Raw genomic sequence first — 23,276 nt, 5'->3', positions numbered from 1 at the left:
CTCCCTCTCTCCCTCTCTCTCCCCCTCTCTCTCTCTCTCTCCCTCTCTCTCTGTGTCTCCCCCCCTCTCTCTGTGCCCCCCTCTCTCTCCCTCTCTCTCTCCCTCTCTCTCTGTGTCTCCCCCCCCTCTCTCTGTGTCCCCCCCCTCTCTCTCCCTCTCTCCCTCTCTCTCGCTCTCTCTCTGTCTCTCTCTCCCCCCCTCTCTCTCCCCCTCTGTCTCTCTCTCTGCCTCCCCCCCTTTCTCGCTCTCTCTCGCTCTCGCTCTCGCTCTCTCCCTCTCTCCCTCTCTCTCTCTCTCTCTCCCTCTCTCGCTCTCTCGCTCTCTCTTTCTCTCCATTTTTTCAAAAGTTGGCGCGCAGTTACCAAAACCACCACCACATCCTGCGTTGATGACGTATTGTCCTGTTGGGCCTTGTCGGGGACGCATCAGGACGCATTACAGGACGTTTACACCACATGAGCTATGTGGTCAAATGCGTCCCAGACCACCTCGGCAAGCGGTTTGAGTGACCGGTTCACGAGACGTTTTGGTGGTGGTTCACGCTTGTATTTGGCGCCGTCCACCTGTGATCCGATCGCAAAAGACGCATTTTAAAGCCGGGTGTAAACGGGGTGCGTCTGACCTCAGCTGCTTATCAGTCTCGTTTCAGCTACGTTACAAAACCCAAAACCAAACCGAGTTGACGTTCATGATGAACGAGGCGCTTCTTCCAGAAGAAGCGCCTCGTTCCAGAAGAAGCGTGACTGGAGCTGCTGCGTCCTTACCCTCTCCACGTAACGTGGCCCCTCCTTTAAGCGCGCGTGTCATGATTCTCAGGAACTCTCACTCCGTACCGCCGAGCTGCTGCCTTGCTCAAAAGACCCTTTCATATGTGTAAATATGCATATTTCAGTGATGCAGGACAATGCTGATTTGCTATTAACGCCTAGAAATTAGGACTCCGTAAAAGAAAGTGAGTGACAGCTACAGCGGACTGACTGACGGCCCGCTCGCGCGCTGCGTCCTGTACGTAGACTTAGCAACGTCGCGACCTCAGATTTGCAAAGTGCGGCGCTGCCCTCTAGTGTTTAGAGGCGGAAGCGCTTTGTCAACTGTCCCGGGCGCATTCAGCGGCGAAAACGTTTTGAGGTGTTCAGAAAATGTGATGTTTTCCAAACGTCTGTCAGGTGTTGGTTGTGTCTTCCTTAAATGGTCCCTGATAAAGATGTGCGGATCAACCTTTATTTTCAGCTGGATTCAGAACGTCCCTGGATGTGATCCAAGGACGTACTCTGACTCATAGTGGATATTTGATCCAGCCAAGGGCAAGGGCAATGCCCTACCCACCAAAGGGGAAGTTTAAAAATAAATTAAATGAACAAAGGCAATGATGCCATACGTAAAAATAATTCTGTAAGGAAGCTGCTTTTCTGATTTACGCACATCAAAACGAGCAACACTTCTCAGCTTGATTAGAGCCGACATTGTTATATAAGACACGAAGGTTTCCTCAAAGCCTTTGTATAGAGTTCAGAGAGCCAGGCACGTTCTCAGACTCATTAAATCTGAATTGGAGAACACTCATCAAGTTATTGATACGTGTGGCATCCAAAGGGGTTTTGATGGCTTGAGTGTCCAGCTGGAGCTGTATGTCACTGGCATAAAACAGGAAGGTGGTGTTTTGGACTGGTGATCAAGTGGCCACGTGTACTGAAATGTAAGGATGATGGTAATGTAAGACAAGGGGAGCTGTTGGCGGCCCGACACGAGGAAGAGCTTCGGCCTGTGGAGAAGGTAAACTGTTTGAACACTGGGTTTGGTCAATGGGTGGCTGATTAATATAGCAATCAACTTTAAAACAAAACATATATAGAGGTAACAGCTGCATGGGAATTTCTCGGAAATGTTTTGACTCGTTGACGTCACAGTCATCAGCTAATTTTAACATTCCCCAGTGATTACCCTGTCTAGAGCCACAGACATCCAAAGGACTGGGAGTAAGTGTCACAAAGGAGGTACTGAAAACATCTCGCTTAAAATCTTAAGAAAATGTGTAATTGATAAAGCTAGATGTGACGATGAGTAAATGCCTATACCAGTGAGCATAACACGAAGCAGTTTTAGCTGTCTTTTTTCACTCCCTAATAAAATAAGACCCCACCAACCTCCATGGGCCTCCTCAGAAAAGCCCATCCATCATTTCCTCACTGTTGCCAGTTTCAAGTCTGTTTAAGCTTTGCAATGATTCATATTTTGAGTAGCAGTGCTTTCATTTGATGCCACATATCAAATCAAATGCCAGCCATGTAGCTATGTTCTTGTTCATGGCAGATGGCCACACAGATCTGAAAACCAAAACCCCATAACATCTGACGCTATCTATGGACTGACATTATTTGTGAGACTCTTTCTGCATGTGTCATGTGGCCCGACCCGATAGTCTTGTGAGCAGCTTTGCACTGCCGATGCAAAATATTCAGACACGTTAGCAGCATTTCGGTGGGTTCGACGGGTCTTATTCACCTTGTGATGGAGTAGAAGGCAAGAGGGCGGTCGTGACTCTCGCTGACATTCTACGCCGAGTAACAAAAGGATTTGACTTCCTCACTGGGGAATTTGATGGAAAAGATTCTTCACTAGTTTTCTTTCTCAAACACAAATGAGTCGTTACCATGCTTCGTTAAATGGCATGAGTAACGTCATCAAATTAAAGGCATCGGCGTCGGGTAGGCTAACTTCATAGTACATTATTCATAGGAATGTGGTATGTCTCAAGCCTGGCGCGCTAAATGTTACGCTCTGCCCCCTAGATGTGTCCGGACTTCTCCGGCCCGCGCCCGTCTTAACCCCCTTGATATACCACCGCAAGCTGAATGAAATATCACAGACAGCTCGGTCTTATTAATCAACAGATTTTATTTACAGAAAAAAAAAAAAAAGGTATGCAGGTGGACTGTTTCCATAGCATTCTGAGAGCGGGAAAATATTTCCTCCCCAGATTAATAGAAAGAATGAATTTTCAAACATTGGATTTAATACAGACTTCTCAACCACAGACCAAGCTAACAGGTGAGACACAAAGCCTTCATTGATCTCTTAGGAATTTGATCCTGCATTGACCCGATGTCTGCTCTGAAGGCCAGTTCCGTCGAACCCAACCCAAAAGACCCCCATCCCCAACTGTGCCGCCCCCACCCTCCCATCCCTACCCAAGCCGCTGCTTACACCATCAAACAAGTGACGACTCAAATGCAACTCTTATTTCGTGAGACAAATGCCAGCTGGGAGGAAGTGACCTGTCGAGTCCTCCAGTACGGGTGCGTGACGACGGACAGAGGAGCGCAGAGTCATTAGCAGGGCGATGGCGTGAAAAGATCCAAATGAGACAGAGGATCTGATATGACAACAAAATACAGACACCGTTCCCTCCCAGCCTACGCCCAACATACCCTCTTGACCGCAGCACCACACTGGTCACATGCTAACACTAAGGTCTACGCTGAAAACGTTCACAAACGTTAAGGTGATGGTGACAGGCTCAGATGATGTTTCTTTAGTCATATCATTTTTAATTACGATGTTGGAGTGCTATGTGGTTAAAACAGAAAAACCAGGGCTATGGTTTGATGAGGTGTCCTGCTGGGCATTCTACACAGTCCGTGGTCTGTCTCCACAGGCGGCGTGTCTACAATGGGCTAGTAGTTTGTTGCTTTTACCAAACAAACCAGCAACAAAAGAAAGCAAAGTTAAAAGAAAAGTAAAAAGTATACTATGCTGACAAGATCCAGCCTCTCTTCCCTCCCTGCCATTCCCACTTGCCCCTCCCCCCGCAAAAAAGTGGGACATACACATGATACCCACCCCCGAAAATGCGCTTGTTAAAGCAGAGGTTGGCGAAAGCCTCCCAAAATCAATGGACGAAAAGAAGCCAGGTGAGTAGATCTAAAACCTCTGCCCATGCATCTGAACAGTAGTGATTTAGGACAAAGACAAGTCTTTTTTTCTCTAGTGTGCATTTAAATCACCAATTGTCAGCAGTTGTCTTTTTTCCTTTACAATATATCCTCAATGTTTGTTTTATAATATATATATATATATTTTTAAGACTGTGTCCTTTAAATGCGAATGAAGTAGGAAGAGGTCTTGGCAGAACATGAGGAGTTGTGTTCACACTTGACTTCCACTTGTTTCTCCGCTTCTTACACCACTCTACGCTTCAGCATAAAGCCTGGTCCATGTCTTGGCTGCAGACCAAAAAAAACAACAACAAAAGCAATGCAATTTGTGAACATGACAACATTGTTGAGTCCATCATCTATGGCTCGAAGCCTTCCTATTATTTGAGACAATGAAAGAAGCCATGGCCGGGACAGATAACAGCCACTAACAACGTCAGCTTGAGTAAGTTATGCATGGCATTAAGCGGAGAGGTAAATGAGAAGTGGAAAGACACATCAACCCTACCAGGTGTGCAGGAGGAAAGTGTTGTTTAAGTATAGGAGTGTGAAAGGGGAGGAGGAGGGCAGCAGGCAACAGCAGCACAAGGGTGCGGTCAAAAACTTCCTTTTGAGCCTGACCAAAGCAAAAAGTCTCACCTGTCTCTATGGCTTGGGCTTCATTGCGCTTCCACTGCTCTGCAACATCGTTTGCTAGGGGATCGTCAGGATTGGGTGCACTTAGTAATGCTTGGATTGATAGCAGCACTGTACGAATCTGCAGGGCTGGAGACCACTTATCTGAAATAAAGACTGGCTTAATAAGATAACAGTGGAGAACAAGAAAAGCAGGACTGGGAATGTGCAAGGACATGGAATGGGTACAGAGAGACAGTGAAGGAAGGACGGAGAGAATGGACTGTATCTACTTAGCTGCAGGGGGAGCAAAGAGACACCGGTATGCCACATCAGTGGCCAACAGCTCCGCTCAAAAGTGTAACCTAGGAGGCCCTTGATCACTTCAGTGGAATTAATTTGGCAAATCCCTACTTTTCATTCAGACTGAAGATCCCAGAAAAACAATGTATAGGTTTCCCAGCTACGCTAACGTGCTAAACTCAACAGAGTAAAGAGAGCAGGAAGCAACACAGCAGTTGAGGCTGCCACTCTGCAGTCTCTGACATCAAACCCGTAGAGCCATTGAGCCAACCGCACATAACCTTTATCTTACAAGTCCGCCAACCTTGAGTAATTGCAGCAAACATTATAGGGGTTCCCTGTGTAGCAAATGTCATTGTACAGGACAGTAAGAGTGCTTATTTGACACAGAACACAAACTTTGTATTTAAGAATTGTGGTGGATGCAAGGTACACTTACCTTTCAAAATATCTAGACATATTCTTCCCAACTTGTCTACATTGGGATGATATATTTTGGTCATGAAGCGTACTTTAGGAGCTGCCATAGGATATTCTTCTGGAAGAAAGAGTTCAAGTTTAAATGTGCCCCCCTCGAAAGGGGAGTCCTGAGGACCAGCGATGACCACATGGAAGTAGCGAGCGTTCCCCTCATCCGGCTCAGCTTTGATACCTGGGACAGGCTCAGCAAGCAAACGCTGGGTCTCCTGGCAAACAAAACAAGGAAAGAAGCACGCCAGCCGATGACTCCAACAATGTGTTTACAGTGAATACAGCCAAACACGGAATACAGGTCAACCCTAGGGAACCTGTTCAGCACATGACTTCTGGCCAGTATTTTGCAGTTCTTAATGTAACTCTTGAAATATGTTGTCTTTGATTATGCCAGTGCCAAAACCCTGCTGATTCATCCAAAAGGAGACTATGATTGTAACTAAGAGAACATAGGTCAGGGTTTCTCAAACTTATTACTCAAAGATCCGCATCTGATTTTTATTCAAATTCAGAGGTCCAGAACGATTTGTGATAACAAAATAACATTTAATCAACTTATTAACAACTTTTGTTTTAAGCTTTTAAAATGTTCTGCAAAGCCCCGCCCTACTCTGCCTCCAATTGGCTCTAACCCCAGGGAAAACTCGCGTCCCCGTACGCTACTCAAACCGTAATTTATGGTTGCGCTAGCTTGCCTCCTCTACTCTGCGTTTCAACGAGCGTGGGGCTCCGCCCCGACACACCCACACCGAGCAGAGAGAGTGAGTCAGGTGCGGGGAAGACAGTGTTACTCCAGTTGATGATAACTACACCCGTTACATTACACTCGTTATGTTACGGTGAGCGCAACAAAAGTGCACAACAAAATTCTCCGATGTAACGTCAGTGCATGAACTCGGCTGCAACAACACACAAAATAGAAAAAGCTATACTTCATAACACAAGGTATGGGCTGGGTCCGGATCGGCTCGCCATTCGGTCTGGACTTTGAGGGCACTGACATAGGCCAATGTCCTTGTGTCTAAAGCAATGAGAGAATTTGGGCTATTTCTGATTTAGGTGAGGCTATGTTGGAAAACTGGAGCTCTAAGAAAGAACTGTTTCATCTACATACTCGATATTCTCCCATCAACCATCACTGACAAATAAAACTGGTGGGTGGAATTAAGTTATTTTCATTTTATTAAAGCAACTATATTTGATTACTATACAGCTAGTATTCGCTCACCTCATCCTCAGCCTTGTCCACTCAGCACCTATTGCATGCCTTTCCATTTTGGAAGAGGGATGCTTTGTCTGATACTCCCATTTCTGTTTTCTGCAAAGGTTTTTTTTTTTCCCTGCCGAGTTTCTCCTTATCCCAGTTGAGGGTCTAGGAGTAAAGGTGTTATAAAATTAATGTGAATGTAAAGCCCTCAGAAAGTGATCTGTGTGTCTGTAATTTGGGGCTATAAAAATAAACTTCATTTGACATTCCTTAATTGCAAATAAAACTGCGGTACATTACATCAACTGATTAAGTGGCATACACAACGTAAAGGATAATATTAGTTGTTTTGCATTTCAGGCATTGGTCACAAGTAGTCCACTTGCAGGGTGGTAAATACTGGGTGGGGATTCTTTTTTAAGCAGCCATCAAAGTAGGGTGAACCAAGTTGTTGAAGCCCCGATCTGTGAGTTATTTGACCATGTAAACTGAAGTATATTTACATGCATAATTGAACCGTTTGTGTCTTTCTCAATCATTAGTAATAGAACATATGGGCTTATTTTACTTCAATGTTTACAAACATTACTGACAGTATCAGAAAACATAAACGTAGACTTAGTTGTTAAGTCCTTGTACTAAGATCTGGGCATTGTGGGTAAACTGGCCAAGTTGTGTTTGATGACTTCTGGAAACAATTCCCTTACTTGTGTCTCTTTGTCCTTGGTTTTTGAAAACATTTTCACGATTTACTACAGATTTTGGATTAGGGACCTCGGACTATCCACAACAAATTTTGGCTTTGACCACTGCCTAGATTGCGATGCTGATTTTTGGAAGTCGGACTTAAAAAGATGCTGGCTGAGCCAGTGGCTGGCTAGGCTAACTAGCTGGTACAAACAACAAACACAACGCCATGGGACCAAAAGAAGAATCCCGCAGCCGAGGAAGTCAATGATATAAAAAGATCACTCAACTGTCTGACGGAGGAGGTCGCAGTGGTCAGACTACAGCAGAAAACGAGTTTGGACCTGGTGGAAGAAGTCAAGGCCGCGAGGCAACAAACCACTGAGAAGCAAAAGAGGGTCGTCTTCCTGGGGGACCGGGTGGCCCAACTGGAGCAGTACACGCGAATGAACGATGTCATTGTCACCGAGCTGGAGACTAAGCCCCAGTCATACGCCCGGGCAGTGACAACGATGAACGGTGGGGAATTGATATTCTGTGGAGCGACAGGTGACTGCTTTCCTTCAGTCTGAGGGAACTGAAGTGCACAACAACATTGAGGCAGGTCACCCTCTCCTTCAGGAAAACAAGAGATAAACCGGTCATAAAAATAAGGTTTTCCAACAGAAAGCATAAACCGCACTGCTAAGGCAAGGAAAAAAGCTTAATGGATCAGATGTGTATTTGAACAAACATCTGACGAAAAGGAATGCGGACAACACCAGAACGGCACCCTGAGAGAGCAGAGGAAGAGCCAATCTACATGGTCAGCAACCTGCACTGGTTATCAGAGACATGGAGGAACTGAATAAATACAGTAAGTCTGAAAGAACAACACAACTAGGTAATGGAAAAAATTAAAAAGAGTGACTAAATAAATACACTATTTACAACCATAACAAGTTCTGAAAGAAGTCATTCATCTCCATCTGGAGATAATGATGAACAGCAAACAAAGATTATACAGAATATCATAAACTGGGATTGAAAACTTTTGAATATACTGAGCATAAATCACAAGATATGGAATTTCTTCAATAACATGAACTACTACTAATACTACTACTACTACTGCTACTACTGCTACTACTACTACTTTCGGCTGCTCCCGTTAGGGGTCGCCACAGCGGCTCATCCGTTTCCATCTCTTCCTGTCCTCTGCATCTTCCTGTCTGTCACACAATAATATCAACAACAATTGCCGTTATAACAGATGATCAGTTTAACATGAAGGTTAAATCTGATCTTAAAACAGAATTTATCAACTTCTCCAGCAGAAGCCTATATGCCAACTTCCAAAACATCCAAGAATTTTTAAGTCACTTCAAGAAACCATTCAATATAATAGCTATATCAGAGACGTGGCTCTGAGAAGGGTGTGGACTTTGAGTTGAACAGATATGAACTGACTTGGAAAAACAAGAATGGAGGGTGTGTGGCTTTGCACGTGGATAAAAGCTTCAATTATAAGGCGGTGGAAAGCATGATAACGGCAGTCGATGATGTGCTACAATGCATTACAATAGGAATCTGTATGGAAAAATATAATTGTGAGCCGTATGTATGTATGTATGTATGTGTGTATATATATATATATATATATATATATATATATATATATATATATATATATATATATATATATACGGCTGTCAGTCAGCCAATTTTGCTTCTCAGTGAACTTATCCAGTCTGTCAGTAAAGAATTTTTCCAATATCTTGGGAGAATTGGGAAAGTAAAGAAACAGGCGAGTAATTTGTGAAGTGGTGTCTATCCCCATTCATTCATTCATTCATTCATTCATTCATTCATTATCCAAGCCGCTTATCCCGATTGGGGTCGCGGGATGCTGGAGCCTATCCCTGCAGACATTGGGTGGCAGGCGGGGAGCCACCCTGGACAGGCCGCCAGTCCAACACAGGGCCGACACATTCACACCTAGGGACAATTCAACTGACCTACATGTCTTTGGACTATGGGAGGAAACCTGAGCAACTCGAGGAAACCCACGCGGACATGGGGAGAACATGCAAACTCCACACAGAGGACAACCTGGGATGTCCCCCAAGGTTGGCCAACCCCAGGATTCAAGCCAGGACCTTCTTGCTTTGAGGCAACCACACTAAGGACTCAGCCTTATGTGGTATGCGCTCTACCAGGTGAGCGACTGGGGCACCGGTATTGATTCAAACAGCCAAATTTCCATTTTTGAGTCTATCCCAAGTTTTACATAAATGGTATAATTTTTGCAATTTCCATTTTGGTTGGAAATTTACCAGTTTTAAATGACAAGTTACAGATGTGAGTTAGTGGTTTTACAATACCATCTATGACTTTTTTGACTATTGTCATATCAATTTAATTCCAGTCCGTAGACATTTTGTTCTTACATTTGCTTACAATATCCATGATTTCCTTTTCTTCTGCTGCTCTAAGAAAAATTGAACTTGGATTTCTAGCACTATGGTCATCATCAGTCCCCTCTTTTGTTGTTTCCTGGGTCATTGATTTTTTTTCAGCCAAATTTGGTCCAACACTTTAAAAGAATTTATTAAAACCACTAAGCACATCATCCATATTATTAATGGTCTTGCTGTGATCGATAAAATACTGAGCGTAACTTGAGTCTCTCGATCCATTTCTAATTGTGCTGTTTAATACACTCCATATACCTTTAATGTTGTTTTTATTATTCTGTTTTATTATATATTCCTTCTTTCATACCCTCACAATATTATTTAACTTATTTTTTATATTTCTTTTCTGCCTCTTTAGTTCTATTATGAATTCTCTATACAGAGTAATTTTCTTTTTGCAGGCATTTTGTAATCCCTTTGTGATCCATGAACTATCTGTATATTTTTGAGTCCTACTGTATTGTTTTATTGGGCAATTTTTGTCATATAATTGAATATCTTTTTTAAGAATGTCATATGCTTTGTCAATATCTTCTAAATCAAATATTATTCTCCAATATTTTGTTAGCAATTCTTTTCTAAATGCATTCGTGGATTCATTTCTCCTTACTCGCTTGTATTTCAAGTTACTGGCATCCTTATCCATCTTGTAGTCACTGTCATAGACTGCAAAAATTGGTTAATGGTCACTGATGTAATTTATTAATAGTCTGCTCTCTGTATTGTCTTTCGTAACATTTGTGAATATATTACCTATTAGCATGGCACAGTGTGACATAATTCTGCTAGGTCTAGTGACTTCTGGATATAACCTCATGCTGTACATTGCACTGGTAAACTCATCTGTCATTTTATGCTTATTTGGATTGAACAGATCTATACTGAAACATATGAAATATACGAAACATCTGCTAGCTGCGTGCTATGAATAGGCTGAGGCAACGGATAAATTGCTTCAAAGTTGAATAATAGTGGGCCTAGTAGCAAGTATCACTCAATAAAAGAGCGTACCCTTTTGGGGGGGAAAAGTACTGTAGACTGTTAACAGGCTGTTCCGCTGTCAAAACACAAATGTCCTGTTTAGGGATAGCCTTCGTTATAGCTATGTTTTATAGGAGTTTTATTACTGGATATTGCCCTGTGATGGCCTGGCGGCCTGTCCAGGGTGTCTCCCCGCCTGCCGCTGGGATAGGCTCCAGCATCCCCGTGACCCTGAGAGCAGGATAAGTGCTCTGGAGAATGGATGGATGGATGGATAGATCTATATTGAAATCCCCACAAATGAACATTACCATTGTTTTAGCAAACATTTCTTTCATCCAATCCTTGAATATTTCATTATTAGATCCCGGTGCTCTATAGATACAGCTCACAATTACATTTTTCTTTTTCCCCATACAGACTCCTATTGCAATGCATTCTAGCATGTCACCAGCTGCTGTTGTCATGCTTTCCACTATCTAACTAAAGCTTTTATCTAGCTTTTATAATTTAAGTTTTTATTTTGGCCGTATATAGTATGGATTCAGAACAAACAGATCAACATCAATGGCACTAATTGAATTAATAGAGGAACTTACTCATTGCAAAGACAAAAAAGTAAGCAGTAGGAATATTTACAGATCTAAAAAAAGGCTTTTGATACCATTGATCACAATATGTTACTTGATAAATTGGGAAGATATGGTATCAGAGGTGTTGTGCTGAATTGGTTGAGAAGCTATTTAAAAAACAGGAAACAGTTTGTGAAGATAGGTGAGCATAAATGAACACGCAATGGATATTAACTGTGGAATCCCTCAGGGGTTAGTATTAGGCCCAAAATTGTTTTTTCTGTACATAAATTATATATGTAGAGCATCAAAAATACTGAATTTTTTTTGCAGATGACACCAATATTTTCTGTTCTGGGGAGACTTTACAGCAGCTTTTGGAGGTGATCATAACAGAAATGAGAAAATTAAAAAGGTGGTTTGACAAACAAATTAACATTAATTTTGAAAAAAAAAAACAAACAGATTATGTTGTTTGGAAATTGTAAAACACTCAAGTACAAATGATGATAGACAATGTCAACATAGAAAGAGTATATGAAAATAAATTTCTAGGTGTGACAATAGACCACAACATCTGCTGGAAATCTCATAAGATATGTGCGAGCAAAGCTGACAAGGAGCACTGCAGTCCTGGGAAAAACGAAGCACATTCTGGATCATAAAGCATTGTACATACTATATTGTTCACTTGTATTGCCATATCGGAATTACTGTGTGGCCATATGGGGTAACACCTACAAAACCAACCTACATCCATTATGTATACTGCAAAAAAGGGTCATAAGGATGGATGTAGGCTTTGATATGCTCAGATCATAAGGATAGAACAATGAACAATAGAACAATATATTAACACACTGTTTTTAAAGTCACATGCCTTGAAATTCGTAGATCTTGTAGAATTTAAAACAGCACAACAAATGTCTAAAGCAAGAAATAATTTACTACCGGGTAATATATATACAAAAAAAGTTCAACAGAGAGGGGGGTTATAATTTGCGAGGAAAGTTTAATTTAAAGAAACACTTCGTACATCTATGAATAGTATGTGTATTTCAATCTGTGGGGTGAATCTGTGGAATAGTTTGGATGTGGAACTCAAGCAAAGTACAAACATTATTCAGTTCAAAAAGATGTGCAAAAAATATTTTTAAGAGGATGAGGAAGGGCTGTGATAACTGTTTAAGTTTTATATTATTGACATTGGGTGATATTTGGGTTGTACATACAATTTGGATAATTGTTTATAAATCGTATATAAGATAAAGATTATGAATTAACTGAGTAGTGGAGAAGGGGTAGCAATAAATAAGCGTATACTTCCTCCTACTCCATGTAAAATTTGTGTATGAGAATGTGTTTATTGAGTTTGTTGTATAGGTTTATTGTTCATTTCTATTTAATATTAATATTGTTTTATTTTGTTTTTTGTTGTTTCTTTTTTTTACATGTTCAAAATAAAAATAAATCAAATCAAAGATCTGTCAATCAATTTGGGGGTGATAGATTCCAATCCTGGCTTTTACACTATGGCAGCAGGGCTACTCTTGTTTACATTTGAATTAAGGAGCATACATTTAATACAGCAGATGTGACTATGATCGCACAATCCCTGCCAAGACAGTGGCACATTAACTTGATGTTGTATGGACCCCTTTTTATGATGCACTCTTCACAACCAAAACATTGGTGCTGTGATCTCAATTAAAAATATGGTGTTAATTGCTACAAGGTTAGCCCTAGTTTTTAGGTTCACTCATGCTCAGGAAAAAGAACATGTTCTCCTTCAGCATTCATGACAGGTCATTTCTCCACCCTTTCTGGTGTTTCCTGAAAAACATGTAGCCAGCTGGCAAAGTGTCACGTCTATCATGCACCGAATAACAAAATGAAAGGTGTACTCATTTTGATTTCACTTACACCAGAGCCTTTGTAGGCCCTCTCTGGTGTGGGCCAAGGACTAAATTGTCTTTATCATCCCAACTTTTACACCGGAAATAGATAATAAAAAACAATGTGAAATACTCCGACACCCTATTTGAATTTCACATTAGATTTCCTGTTGTCTCTACAAAATCATTGATACAAAGCACACAAGCACACTAGAGCTTTGAACAGTTGTGAGTCATTAGTATGCTAACAACACAGACTAGTTAACAAGAGGTGTACTAGGGTGTGCTTCATTTTCTCTCTTTTGACAGGGAGGGGAGTGTAGCTTGGATGCAAAGTTTAGGCAATGCTGAATGTCTGAAAGACTCCCTGCAGTATGTAACTGGCTTTTAGAGGCGACACTGACTGAGTCAGCCACAAGAGACAAACTTCCATTCCCATCAAGCACTGCAGCAAGGCTACTGCCAGCTCTTGGTGACAGCCAAGTGACCTGAAGAAACACACACCTTCGATTTGACAGACAAGCAGGTACCTGATATTGCCTGTGGTATGCATGAGGAAAGCTGACATACCTGAGAGACACTTTTCACAAGGAAACCAGTCAAGCAAACTACCGTACATGCAGTCGTAAAATTGTCCTTCTCAACTCTTCACTGTATCTTCATCTCTCACAACAGAAGTGGGCTACTGGATATCTAGGCCTACCCCTTGTCTTTCATTTTAGGGGTTTAGGCTCTGCAGGTCTACCAAGTGCTTTAGTAATCCAAAGACAATGCAAATGCACAGAAGATGACGACCTACCTATATTACATTTTTTCTTTTTAGATAGTTCATCACGGGAAGGTAATTAGGGCTGGGCGATATGGACAAAATCAAGTATCACAACATTTTTGACCGAATACCTCAATATCGATATTTTGACAATATTGTAGATATGACTCTTGGTGCTCTCACAAAATATTTACACAATGACATTTTTTATAAACACTCATTAGTAATGTGGATATGATGTCCAAACAGGTAGAGACAAATAATATAACAGCTAGAACAGTCTAATAATAAGGTCAGAAAATTCTATCTCTTTACTGTAATGCAGCCTTTAAAACCAGGAATACGACGCTTGTCATATCACGATATTATGGTATCCAAAGTCCCAGATGATATCTAGTCTTATTATCACAATATCGATATAATATCGATATACTGCCCAGCCCTAGAAGGTATTGCTTATCACTGATAAAATCAGCTTAACAATGAAAATTGATTAAAGAGAGTAATTTTAAATTGTTGACTGACAGTTACCGGTCCCTTTATGTTTTTTTCCCCCTATTTTCCTGCGAATGCAATGGGGAGCTAGATTCCTGAAATGTTTCAGATAACCCACAGACAAAACCATGCAGTGAAAACACAGACAAGAGGGGCTCTCAGTCCCAGTCACACGCTCAGAGGGCTCAAGGGCTAGGCCCGCTGAGAAATGTTCCCAGCCCCCTCCACATTTTTCCATGACCTCCAATTTGTGGTTAGTCCAGGACATCGTCCACTTGTTAATCCACTTCTGTGACCTCCCTGCTACCCTGAGCCTAAACATGAGACCATTGTGATAAAACGTACACAGGATCCTATTCTTATTTAAAGATCTGAGCTGTGGTCCAATACAAAAGTCAAATGGCAGAAAAATCTCCAGAATAAATTTGATTCACATAGATGAGTTTATAGATTTGCAACTGGCTTGGTTCAAAGATAGATAATTTTATTAGATAGCATAAATGGTAGAAATGACAATTTCAGCTGAGCAATAGCAGAAGTAGGCATTGTCTCCTATGATCGTCAATCTGGCCTTAAAACAATCAAAATGCCCTAAAAAGGGCAACAACTTCTATATATACACAGTACAATATGCCGTAAGAGCTATAGTTGTGGTGTGGCAGTGTTTCTATGGGGCGGCAGTAGCCCAGGAGGTAGCGTAGGATGCCTGGTAACTACAGGGTTGCCGACTCAATCCTTGGTTCCTCCTGGCAAAAATGTCAAGGTGTCCCCAAGCAAAACACCTAACTGCTGCCGATGAGTTGGTTGTTAGCTTGCATGGTTGCCACCGCCGTCAGTGTATGAGTATGTGTTTGTGTCTGTGTGTGGGCAAATGTGAGACATTGATTGTATAGTGCTTTGAGAGGCTATTGCAGCTAGTGAACACTATATAAAACGCAGTCCATTTTAGTTGGCTTAAGGATCTTGTTGTTGGTTTCTGTTGACATGTAAACACAAACACAGATCTCTCACTTCAGGTAAGATCATTTTTCTACTAACACTGTCATATGGTCTGCAACATCTACAGGGTGATTTGTTGATTGTTGCTGTTTCATTCTTGATAAATTATCAACATACACTTACTATGCATTTAGTAACTTGCATAGGCCAGATCACTTTGATTGATATTATCAAAATCTGTTTTAGTAGCTCCTAAAAAGTAAACCTGCCCCATAGCTACGTCCCTGTCTACTACACGGAGTGGCTGGCTGCAGAATGAAGAGGTTATAATCACGATGCCATGGGGCAGTTCTGGTGCCTCTGCAGGAGTGAGCTGGGCTGCCGTCCGGAGTGGCGGGGGAGACAGCAGCAGTCTCGTGTTGGGTCCCAGCTGGCCAAGCAAGCTACACATTGTTACGAGAACTTGAAATCAAAGAAGAAACTGCGGTCAAAGGTCAACGCCACGGATAGGAAAGCATCATATCGTCCTAAATTGGTGTATTTCATTTCATTGTCCGGTGTTTAGCCATCATTCCGTTAGCCTATCCCATCTGCGAGACCCCCTAACGTGGCTAGCAGGCTACCGACACTGGCTGCGGCCAGCCCACCAAGACGACAGCGGGGCCTTGCGGCCAAGGACGGCGGTTCCGTTTCGCGGGCCAAGCGCTCGCCGTTTAAACTCGCACAGAGGCACAGGCGGCTTTAGTGTCGGTTAAAGACATCGGCACACACGGCGGTGAACGCCGGCGCTGAGGCTGATATTTAAGATGAAAGTATGGCTGGGAGAGCAGCCCTGCCGGCCGAGCTACCCAGCTAACCAGCCAGCTAGCTGCTAGCTAGCCCGTCGGCTGCGGCGGAGGGAGCTCGCTTCACACTGAGCCAGCCAGCCAGCTAACCAGCCAGCCAGCTAACCAGCCAGCTAGCTAGCTGCTAGCTAGCCCGTCGGCTGCGGCGGAGGGAGCTCGCTTCACCCTGAGCCAGCCAGCCAGCCAGCTAACCAGCTAGCCAGTCAGCCAGCCAGCCAGCCAGCTAGCTAGCCCGTCGGCTGCGGCGGAGGGAGGGAGCTTCCCCCTGAGCCAGCCAGCAGCCAGCTAGCCAGCTACTGACCAGGCTGTCAAGCCAACACGGCTAGCTTGGCGAGCTAGCGATTCGACCAAGAGCTGAAACGCACCGGCCAAAGCTTAAAACCCAGTCTTTTTTACGTTTTATACAAGAGACATGTACACATTTCCACCCCGGCAGGAGCCACGTTTCCCCGCCATCTTTCCGGAGCGCCGGTGTATTTTTAACCCACCCTTTTCGCGTTAGCTTAGGAGCAGGCACGGAACGGAAGTGACTTTAGCCAGCACAAAGCTAGCAAACCGGCTACTAGCACACGATTTCGCTGTCTGCGCTGACTGCCAGGGGGTCGGCGTTGGTATATTATGTGCCACCGATGATTAGGAAATGCCACGGGCAACTGCGTCTGGGCTGAAAGAGTTACCTTAATGATCCTGCGGGGCAGCGCTGCCATCTTGTCTTTAATGCGGTTTCAGCAGTGACACCACTCAACGCTTCTTCTCTCTCGCTGGCACTGACAAGCGCACACGTCTTCCGGTCTCCTTACGTCACGACACCAGACCCAAAGTCTGCGCTTCACTTGTGACATTACAACTGTGATCTGAGTAGGAGGCTAAAGTGCAACTTTACTCTGACTGTACCCAGATCATCTTTTTTACGGGAATAATGTTTTGCTCTCTATTCTATTCTATTCTATTCTATTCTATTCTATCTCTGCGTGTGTGTGTACATCTAAGTGTGTGTGTGTGTGTGTGAGTGTGTGTGTGTGTGTGTGTGTGTGTGTGTGTGTGCATCTAAATGTGAGTGTGTGTGTGCATCTAAGTGTGTGTGTGTGTGTGTGTGTGTGTGTGTGTATGTGTGTATGTGTGTGTGTGTGTGTGTGCATCTAAATGTGAGTGTGTGTGTGCATCTAAGTGTGTGTGTGTGTGTGTGTGTGTGTGTGTGTGTGTGTGTGTGTGTGTGTGTGTGTGTGTGTGTGTGTGTGCATCTAAGTGTGAGTATACTTGTCCTAAGACTTTGCTGTGTCCTTGCAGTTGCATATCACAGGTGAACAGTGCTGTCTGGTGTTCAAGAGTTAATGCATTGCAGCGCTTGAGTGGAAAAGGAAAAGAAAGAAACCGGGTCTTCTCTATAGACACTGAATGTGTTTTGGTTGTTTTCACAAGAATGTTATTTGGAACAGGCTCCAGCATCCCCGCCACCCTGACAGCTGGATAAGCGGTTAAGATAATGGATGGGTGGATGGGTTATTTGGCCTTGTCAAAGCTGGATTGCTCAAGTTGAAAGATCAGTGTGGGCTACTAAGAGAACAAGCAATTCTGGAGTTAAAGTGGGAACCATCCTTTACAATATCAACTTTTTTTAGACCAAACATGGCGCAACCAGTAGACCAAACTCCCCAAAGGGCCAATGTGATTGTACGGCCCAGCTGTGGAGTGGCTGTAGTGGAGATGGTTGTGGGGCTAGCTCCTCCTCCTCCTGACATATCTGTGTGGACAAAAGTCACTTCTCAGTGGGGTTAAGCTGCTTAGGTGGACACCAGCAAAGCAGCAAAGGAACTGACTGAACAAGCTGACTGGACACAGGACAACCAGCTGTTTACAGGCATGCCATCTCTTCATCAACATCGCCGAACGGGTACGTTCCCAATGTTATTTCTGGGCTTGGAAGTGTGGTCGTGAGTTCTGTATGTAGCAAAAGCTCGATAGGGCAAGTTCGTGTAGGCTATGACTTTTCCATTATTTGATTCAGAAACGAGGTGAGATTTTGGATCACAGAGTAATGACACGCCAAAACTCTCGTTTATATATCAAAGTCTGATTTCTGCCGGTGTGCTTACGCTTTGCGGAATTCTTCTCATTAATGAAGATATTTTAAAGCTACACATTATTTTGAAAAACCCCTATTGCCTCTTTTAAGTTACCCTAAACTGTTAGTTAGTGAATGTAGAAGTATTCCCTGAGTATTCCCTCTCACTCATCCACATACTACTGACACCGTGTCCCTCCTAGTTTGGCAAATGAAGTGTTTTGTAGGGTATGCATATTACAGCAAAATGACTGAAATAACTGGGAATGGATTCGAACCCCATAATTACCGCTCATGTCTCTTTGCTTTACAGGTTCAGCTTTCCGCTTATCTAGAAATGATCAAAACGCCCTTGAAAAACATTCATTCATACCCTTTTCTGGGGCTGAAACTCCCCCTTTCTCAAAATCAAACCTTTCGCTCGTTTAAAATCATGACCTGCCAAACATGAAGCTCCTCTAAATGAAACTAAAATGTCACGTCAGGGCTCTTGACTACATTTTAAATCTTGCCCTTTGTGTAAAAGCGGGATAATTTGAACCGGTTTTATAAATCCTCAATTAACGAAGTTATCCAGAAACTGCTGTTATGCTTACAGTCCAATTACACACACTTTCCACCAAGTGCGTCCCACACTGCCATCGCTTCACGTTTGATGTTTCACCACCACATTCCTGTGGTAGAGTTTCTTTACCGAGATAAACGCTGATCTACTCATCCCCACCTCACCAACCCTCTAAAATTTTCCATTGTTCCCACACATAGGAGCAGATGAACCAGTGCCTAATCCAGCCCATTCTCTCCGTGCACAGACAGAACAGACAATATCAGCTGAATTAGAGAAGCCATTGCCTCCACTGAGTGTTTGGTTTAAGTCTCTGCTGACAGGGCTCAGCCAGACTTCCTCATCCACTTGGAGTGTTTCAGCGAGCCACATAGCACGGTCACAATAACCTCCGGTCGTACACCAGCAAACAGAGAGATGCTGAATTCTACTTACCGACAGCATGCGAGGTATCGGGAAACAACCAACCAACCCCCTGTGCTTTCTGAGCCCCATTCAGACGACACACACACACACACACACACACACACACACACACACACACACACACACACGCACACACACACACACACACACGCACACACAGGGATTAGTGTAGAGAACGTCAGGCGATGCAGCAACACATCCAGTGGTCCGTTTGGTAGACAGGGTTGTTGGTTGGAAATGTACCCGTTTTTCATATCAACACAACGGTTTTGTCTGTTGCACAGAAGTCAAGTCAAGTCAATTTCCCCGCACGTCCTTTTTAACATGTGCCCGCACATTGTTTTTAATGACAATACAATTGAATTGAATTTTATTTGTATAGCCCAGTATCACAAATTACACATTTGCCTCAGTGGGCTTAAGTGTATGGGCTTAAGTGGGCAAAGGCATGCCAGAGTTCTGTTGGCGTTGTGTTGTCATGGTCGCTATATTTGATATTTGCCAATAAATGTAGATAAATTATCAAAGTACCCAGCCATCTCATATGCAAAAGTAACGTTTTGATAAGTTTTCGTGCAATTTTGTTAAAGGTATAATGTGTTTAACCTTCCTAGGAGAGGTAGCCAGGCGGTGCAGTGGCTGCTACCTTGCTTGTCTCTTCTGCACGGTGGTCTTCTTAAGACCAGCTCTGCCGCTACACGCCCCACCAGTGACAGCAGCCCTCCAATCTGCATTCTCCGCTACTCGAACCAACAGCATAGTGGGAGGCCATCAGAAAGCAGTGACCTTCAACAGGCTGCTGGTCAACATCGGCGGGGACTTCAACCCAGACACGGGTCACTTCCGTTGTCGAATCCCTGGGGCTTACTACTTCTCCTTCTCCATGGGGAAGTTCCCAAAGAAGATGTTATCCGTCATATTGGTTAAGAATGGGGAGGAGGTGCAAGCCATAGCATATGACGACTACCGCAAGAAAGGACGGAAAGTTCAAAGCCAAAGCATCCTGATCAGCCTGAAGGCCATGGACACGGTGTGGCTGCTTCTACAGCAAAGCCCCCAGTATGCCCTATACAGCAACGCTGGCCCTTATATCACCTTCTCCGGTTACCTTGTCTACCCCGCTACCTCGCAAAGCAGCCCGCTCAACAACCACCTGTCCCCAGCAGGACTCAGCTACCGGGACTGTCCTCCGCAAGGGGATCACCGCTATAGATGGGTCAAAGGCCAGACTTCGGAGCAACCCAAGTCCGCCTTCTCAGTGGCCCGGACGTCAACAGCCATGGGCCAGAGTTCCAAGCAGCAGGACAAGAAGCCGCTTACTTTTGACGTGGAGTACGTTAACATCGGGGGTCACTTCAACAAAACGTCGGGTACGTTCACCTGTGCGCATCCTGGGGCGTACTACTTTGCTTTCACTGTGGGCAAGCACCCGCGCAAGGCTGTGTCGGTGAAGCTGATGACGGGCCGTGGGGAGGTGCAGGCCATGGTGTTTGATGAGGACATGTCGAAGCGGAGGGAGATGCAGAGCCAGAGCCTGCTGCTGCCTCTGCGCCGGGGCGACAGCGTGTGGCTGTACAGTCAGCAGGATGAGCGCTACGCTGTGTACAGCAACCAGGGACGATACACCACTTTCTCCGGCTTCCTGGTGTACCCTGATGCAGAAGCAGCCCCAGCTGCGGCCGACACCCAGGACAGAACTCCTTTCTGAAGCCGGACCCTCCACGGTGCCGTCAACAAGAGTAAATGTCTCACGCCGTCTCACGCCGTGCTCAGCAGCTCGTTAGGTTGGCCCTGTTGGTGGATTATAACCAAAGCAGTTTTCTTTTGTATGCAAACTGATGGCAGTGTACTGCAAACACATCCACTCCTTCACGTTCCTCCCCGCGCTGCCAGCTGGGTTGTGTGTGGTATGAAATGTCTCCACCAGATGGCGCCAGCAGCCTGGTTTGCTATGTTTCCTAGAAAGCGTGTAGCTCAGTCAACATGTGAGCGTGTGTCGTTTGTCCTGAAAATGCAATGATCTGTTTCACATTATGTCTGTGTGTGTGTTTGAGTCCCAAACGCGTTCCTCTGGGGATCCTCCGTATTCAGAACCCCCCCCCCCCGAGTTCCGGCCGGGCAGCACGTCGTGTCTGCAAAACAAGATTCTCTTTACAGGAAGTGATTCATGCACAGAAACTATCATGTAAATAATGTATAGTTTAACTATCCTCTTCTCAGTTGTGAGTACATTACACACACACACACACACACACACACACACACACACACACACACACACACACATATGTATAAAAACTTTGTTAAAGAAACACTCAACGGTAGGGAAAGCGCTCAACAAATAAGGAGCAAAAGTCAATTCCTCATGAGACAGCACAAGCCTGTTTCATGCCATAAGCACTCGTTATGGCATGAAACAGGGAAACAGGCTTGGACTGTCTCATGAGGAATTGACTTGACTCCCTGGATTATATATATATATATGTGTGTGTGTGTGTGTGTGTGTGGCCATGTTAGTTGTGTTCATTGTTCAGCCTTCAGTGTAAGCTGCAGTTTAGTTCATAAGAAGCCGTGCATCATTTTGAGGGAATAAAATGTTCTTAGGAAAAGAAGTTAAGATAGTGAGTTTATTTTTTCTTCTTTTATCCTATTTTACATACTGCGTTGACTGCAAAATTATTTAGATATTTCATAAAGTTGATATTTTATATTAAACCATACACTTTGCATGCTTGTGCTGTCATTAAAAACTCTGTCAGGCTTGGTGAAGCTTGACGACACTGGGCAGATCAGCTTACCTGCACTTATCGATATGGTTATCATTGTTGTTATTGATTTTCAGGAAACTTTCCATATCTCTTTAACTAAAATACAATAGGATCAAAGAAATTTCAATCGTCAGTTGCACTGAGATTGTATTGTGTTGAGCATGCAGCATCCCCTACAGTGAGGGGGTCCGGGGGCTCTGTTATGCCGTGGGGGGCATTTTCCTGGCATGGTTGGGGTCCACTTGTCCCCTTAGAGCAGGGGTGCCAAACTCCAGGCCTCGAGGGCTGCAGTGTCTGCACGTATTTGTTGCAACCGTGCACTACGCCACCTGACCTAACTAATTAGCTCACCTCCTGGAGCAAGGAGGGAAAGGAACTAGTTTAAATCAGGTGATGCAGTGCATGGTTGCAACAAATACCTGCAGACACTGCGGCCCTCGAGGCCTGGAGTTTGGCACCCCTGCCTTAGAGGGAAGGGTCACTGCAAACCAATACAACGTTATTCTGAGTGATCAGTTTGATCCTATGATGAGACATTTCTATCCTGATGGGAGTGGTCTCTTCCAGGATGACAGTGCCCCCATCCACAGGTCACCAGGGGTCACTGGATGGTTTGATGAGGATGAAAATAATGTAAATCACATGCTAGGGCCTTCACAGTCACCAGATCTCAACCCAACTGAACACCTGTGGGAGCTTCAGACAGCGCTCTCCACCACCACCATCACCAAAACACCAAATGAGGGAACATCTTCTGGAAGAATGGTGTCCATCCCTCCAGTAGAGTTCAGAGACTTGTAGGATCTGTGACAAGGAGCACTGAAGCTGATCCGGAGGCTCGTGGTGGACCAACACCTTACTAACACACTGTATGTTGGTTTTCCCTGCAAATGGTCATATATCATGACTATGTGAAATGAGGGTCTGTGGAAAGAGTATTCTCTTGTTATCGTGCAAAAAGAAAAGAAAAGGGATTTTCAAAGCATCTCACATGGCATATAAGGAGACGTTCAAACTTGCATAGCTTCCTCAGTTCAGGATGGTTTTGTGTTGATGCTTGACTTTGATAAAACTCGAGCTTTAATGGTATATGGAGACAGAAGGTGTAGTATGAGCCCACTTTTCATATTTGGTACACAGAACATTTGTTACAGGTTAAAAAATTCACAATCCAGATTTTTTTTTGAGGAAAAACTCCTCTGGATGATCAATCAATCAATCAATCAATCAAGTTGCACTTTTACAGCGCTTTTCTAGTTGCAACAGCCACTCAAAGCGCTCT

At 43.8% G+C, this 23,276-nt stretch overlaps 2 protein-coding genes across 2 annotated transcripts; one reads left to right on the top strand and one right to left on the bottom strand.

Moving 5' to 3' along the window:
* Nucleotides 1-2,882: 2,882 nt before the first annotated feature.
* ube2na (ubiquitin-conjugating enzyme E2Na) lies at nt 2,883-16,981 on the bottom strand. The gene is made up of 4 exons (XM_056281315.1): nt 16,851-16,981; nt 5,293-5,539; nt 4,575-4,715; nt 2,883-4,223 (listed from the first exon to the last, which is right to left on the bottom strand). Exons 1-4 carry the CDS (start codon nt 16,878-16,880, stop codon nt 4,189-4,191), a joined length of 453 nt encoding a protein of 150 aa, XP_056137290.1. The 5' UTR covers nt 16,881-16,981; the 3' UTR covers nt 2,883-4,188.
* Nucleotides 16,982-17,972: 991 nt separating this feature from the next.
* Nucleotides 17,973-20,941, top strand: c1qtnf13 (C1q and TNF related 13). Its single transcript, XM_056282521.1, has 2 exons — nt 17,973-18,064; nt 19,841-20,941. Exons 1-2 carry the CDS (start codon nt 18,034-18,036, stop codon nt 20,932-20,934), a joined length of 1,125 nt encoding a protein of 374 aa, XP_056138496.1. The 5' UTR covers nt 17,973-18,033; the 3' UTR covers nt 20,935-20,941.
* The last annotated feature ends 2,335 nt before the right edge of the window (nt 20,942-23,276 follow it).

The sequence above is a fragment of the Lampris incognitus genome, chromosome 6 (genome assembly GCF_029633865.1).
Source record: "Lampris incognitus isolate fLamInc1 chromosome 6, fLamInc1.hap2, whole genome shotgun sequence".
Taxonomy (NCBI): domain Eukaryota; kingdom Metazoa; phylum Chordata; class Actinopteri; order Lampriformes; family Lampridae; genus Lampris; species Lampris incognitus.
The sequence above is the reverse complement of the archived record's forward strand: the minus strand, read 5'-3'. Positions and strand labels throughout refer to the sequence as shown.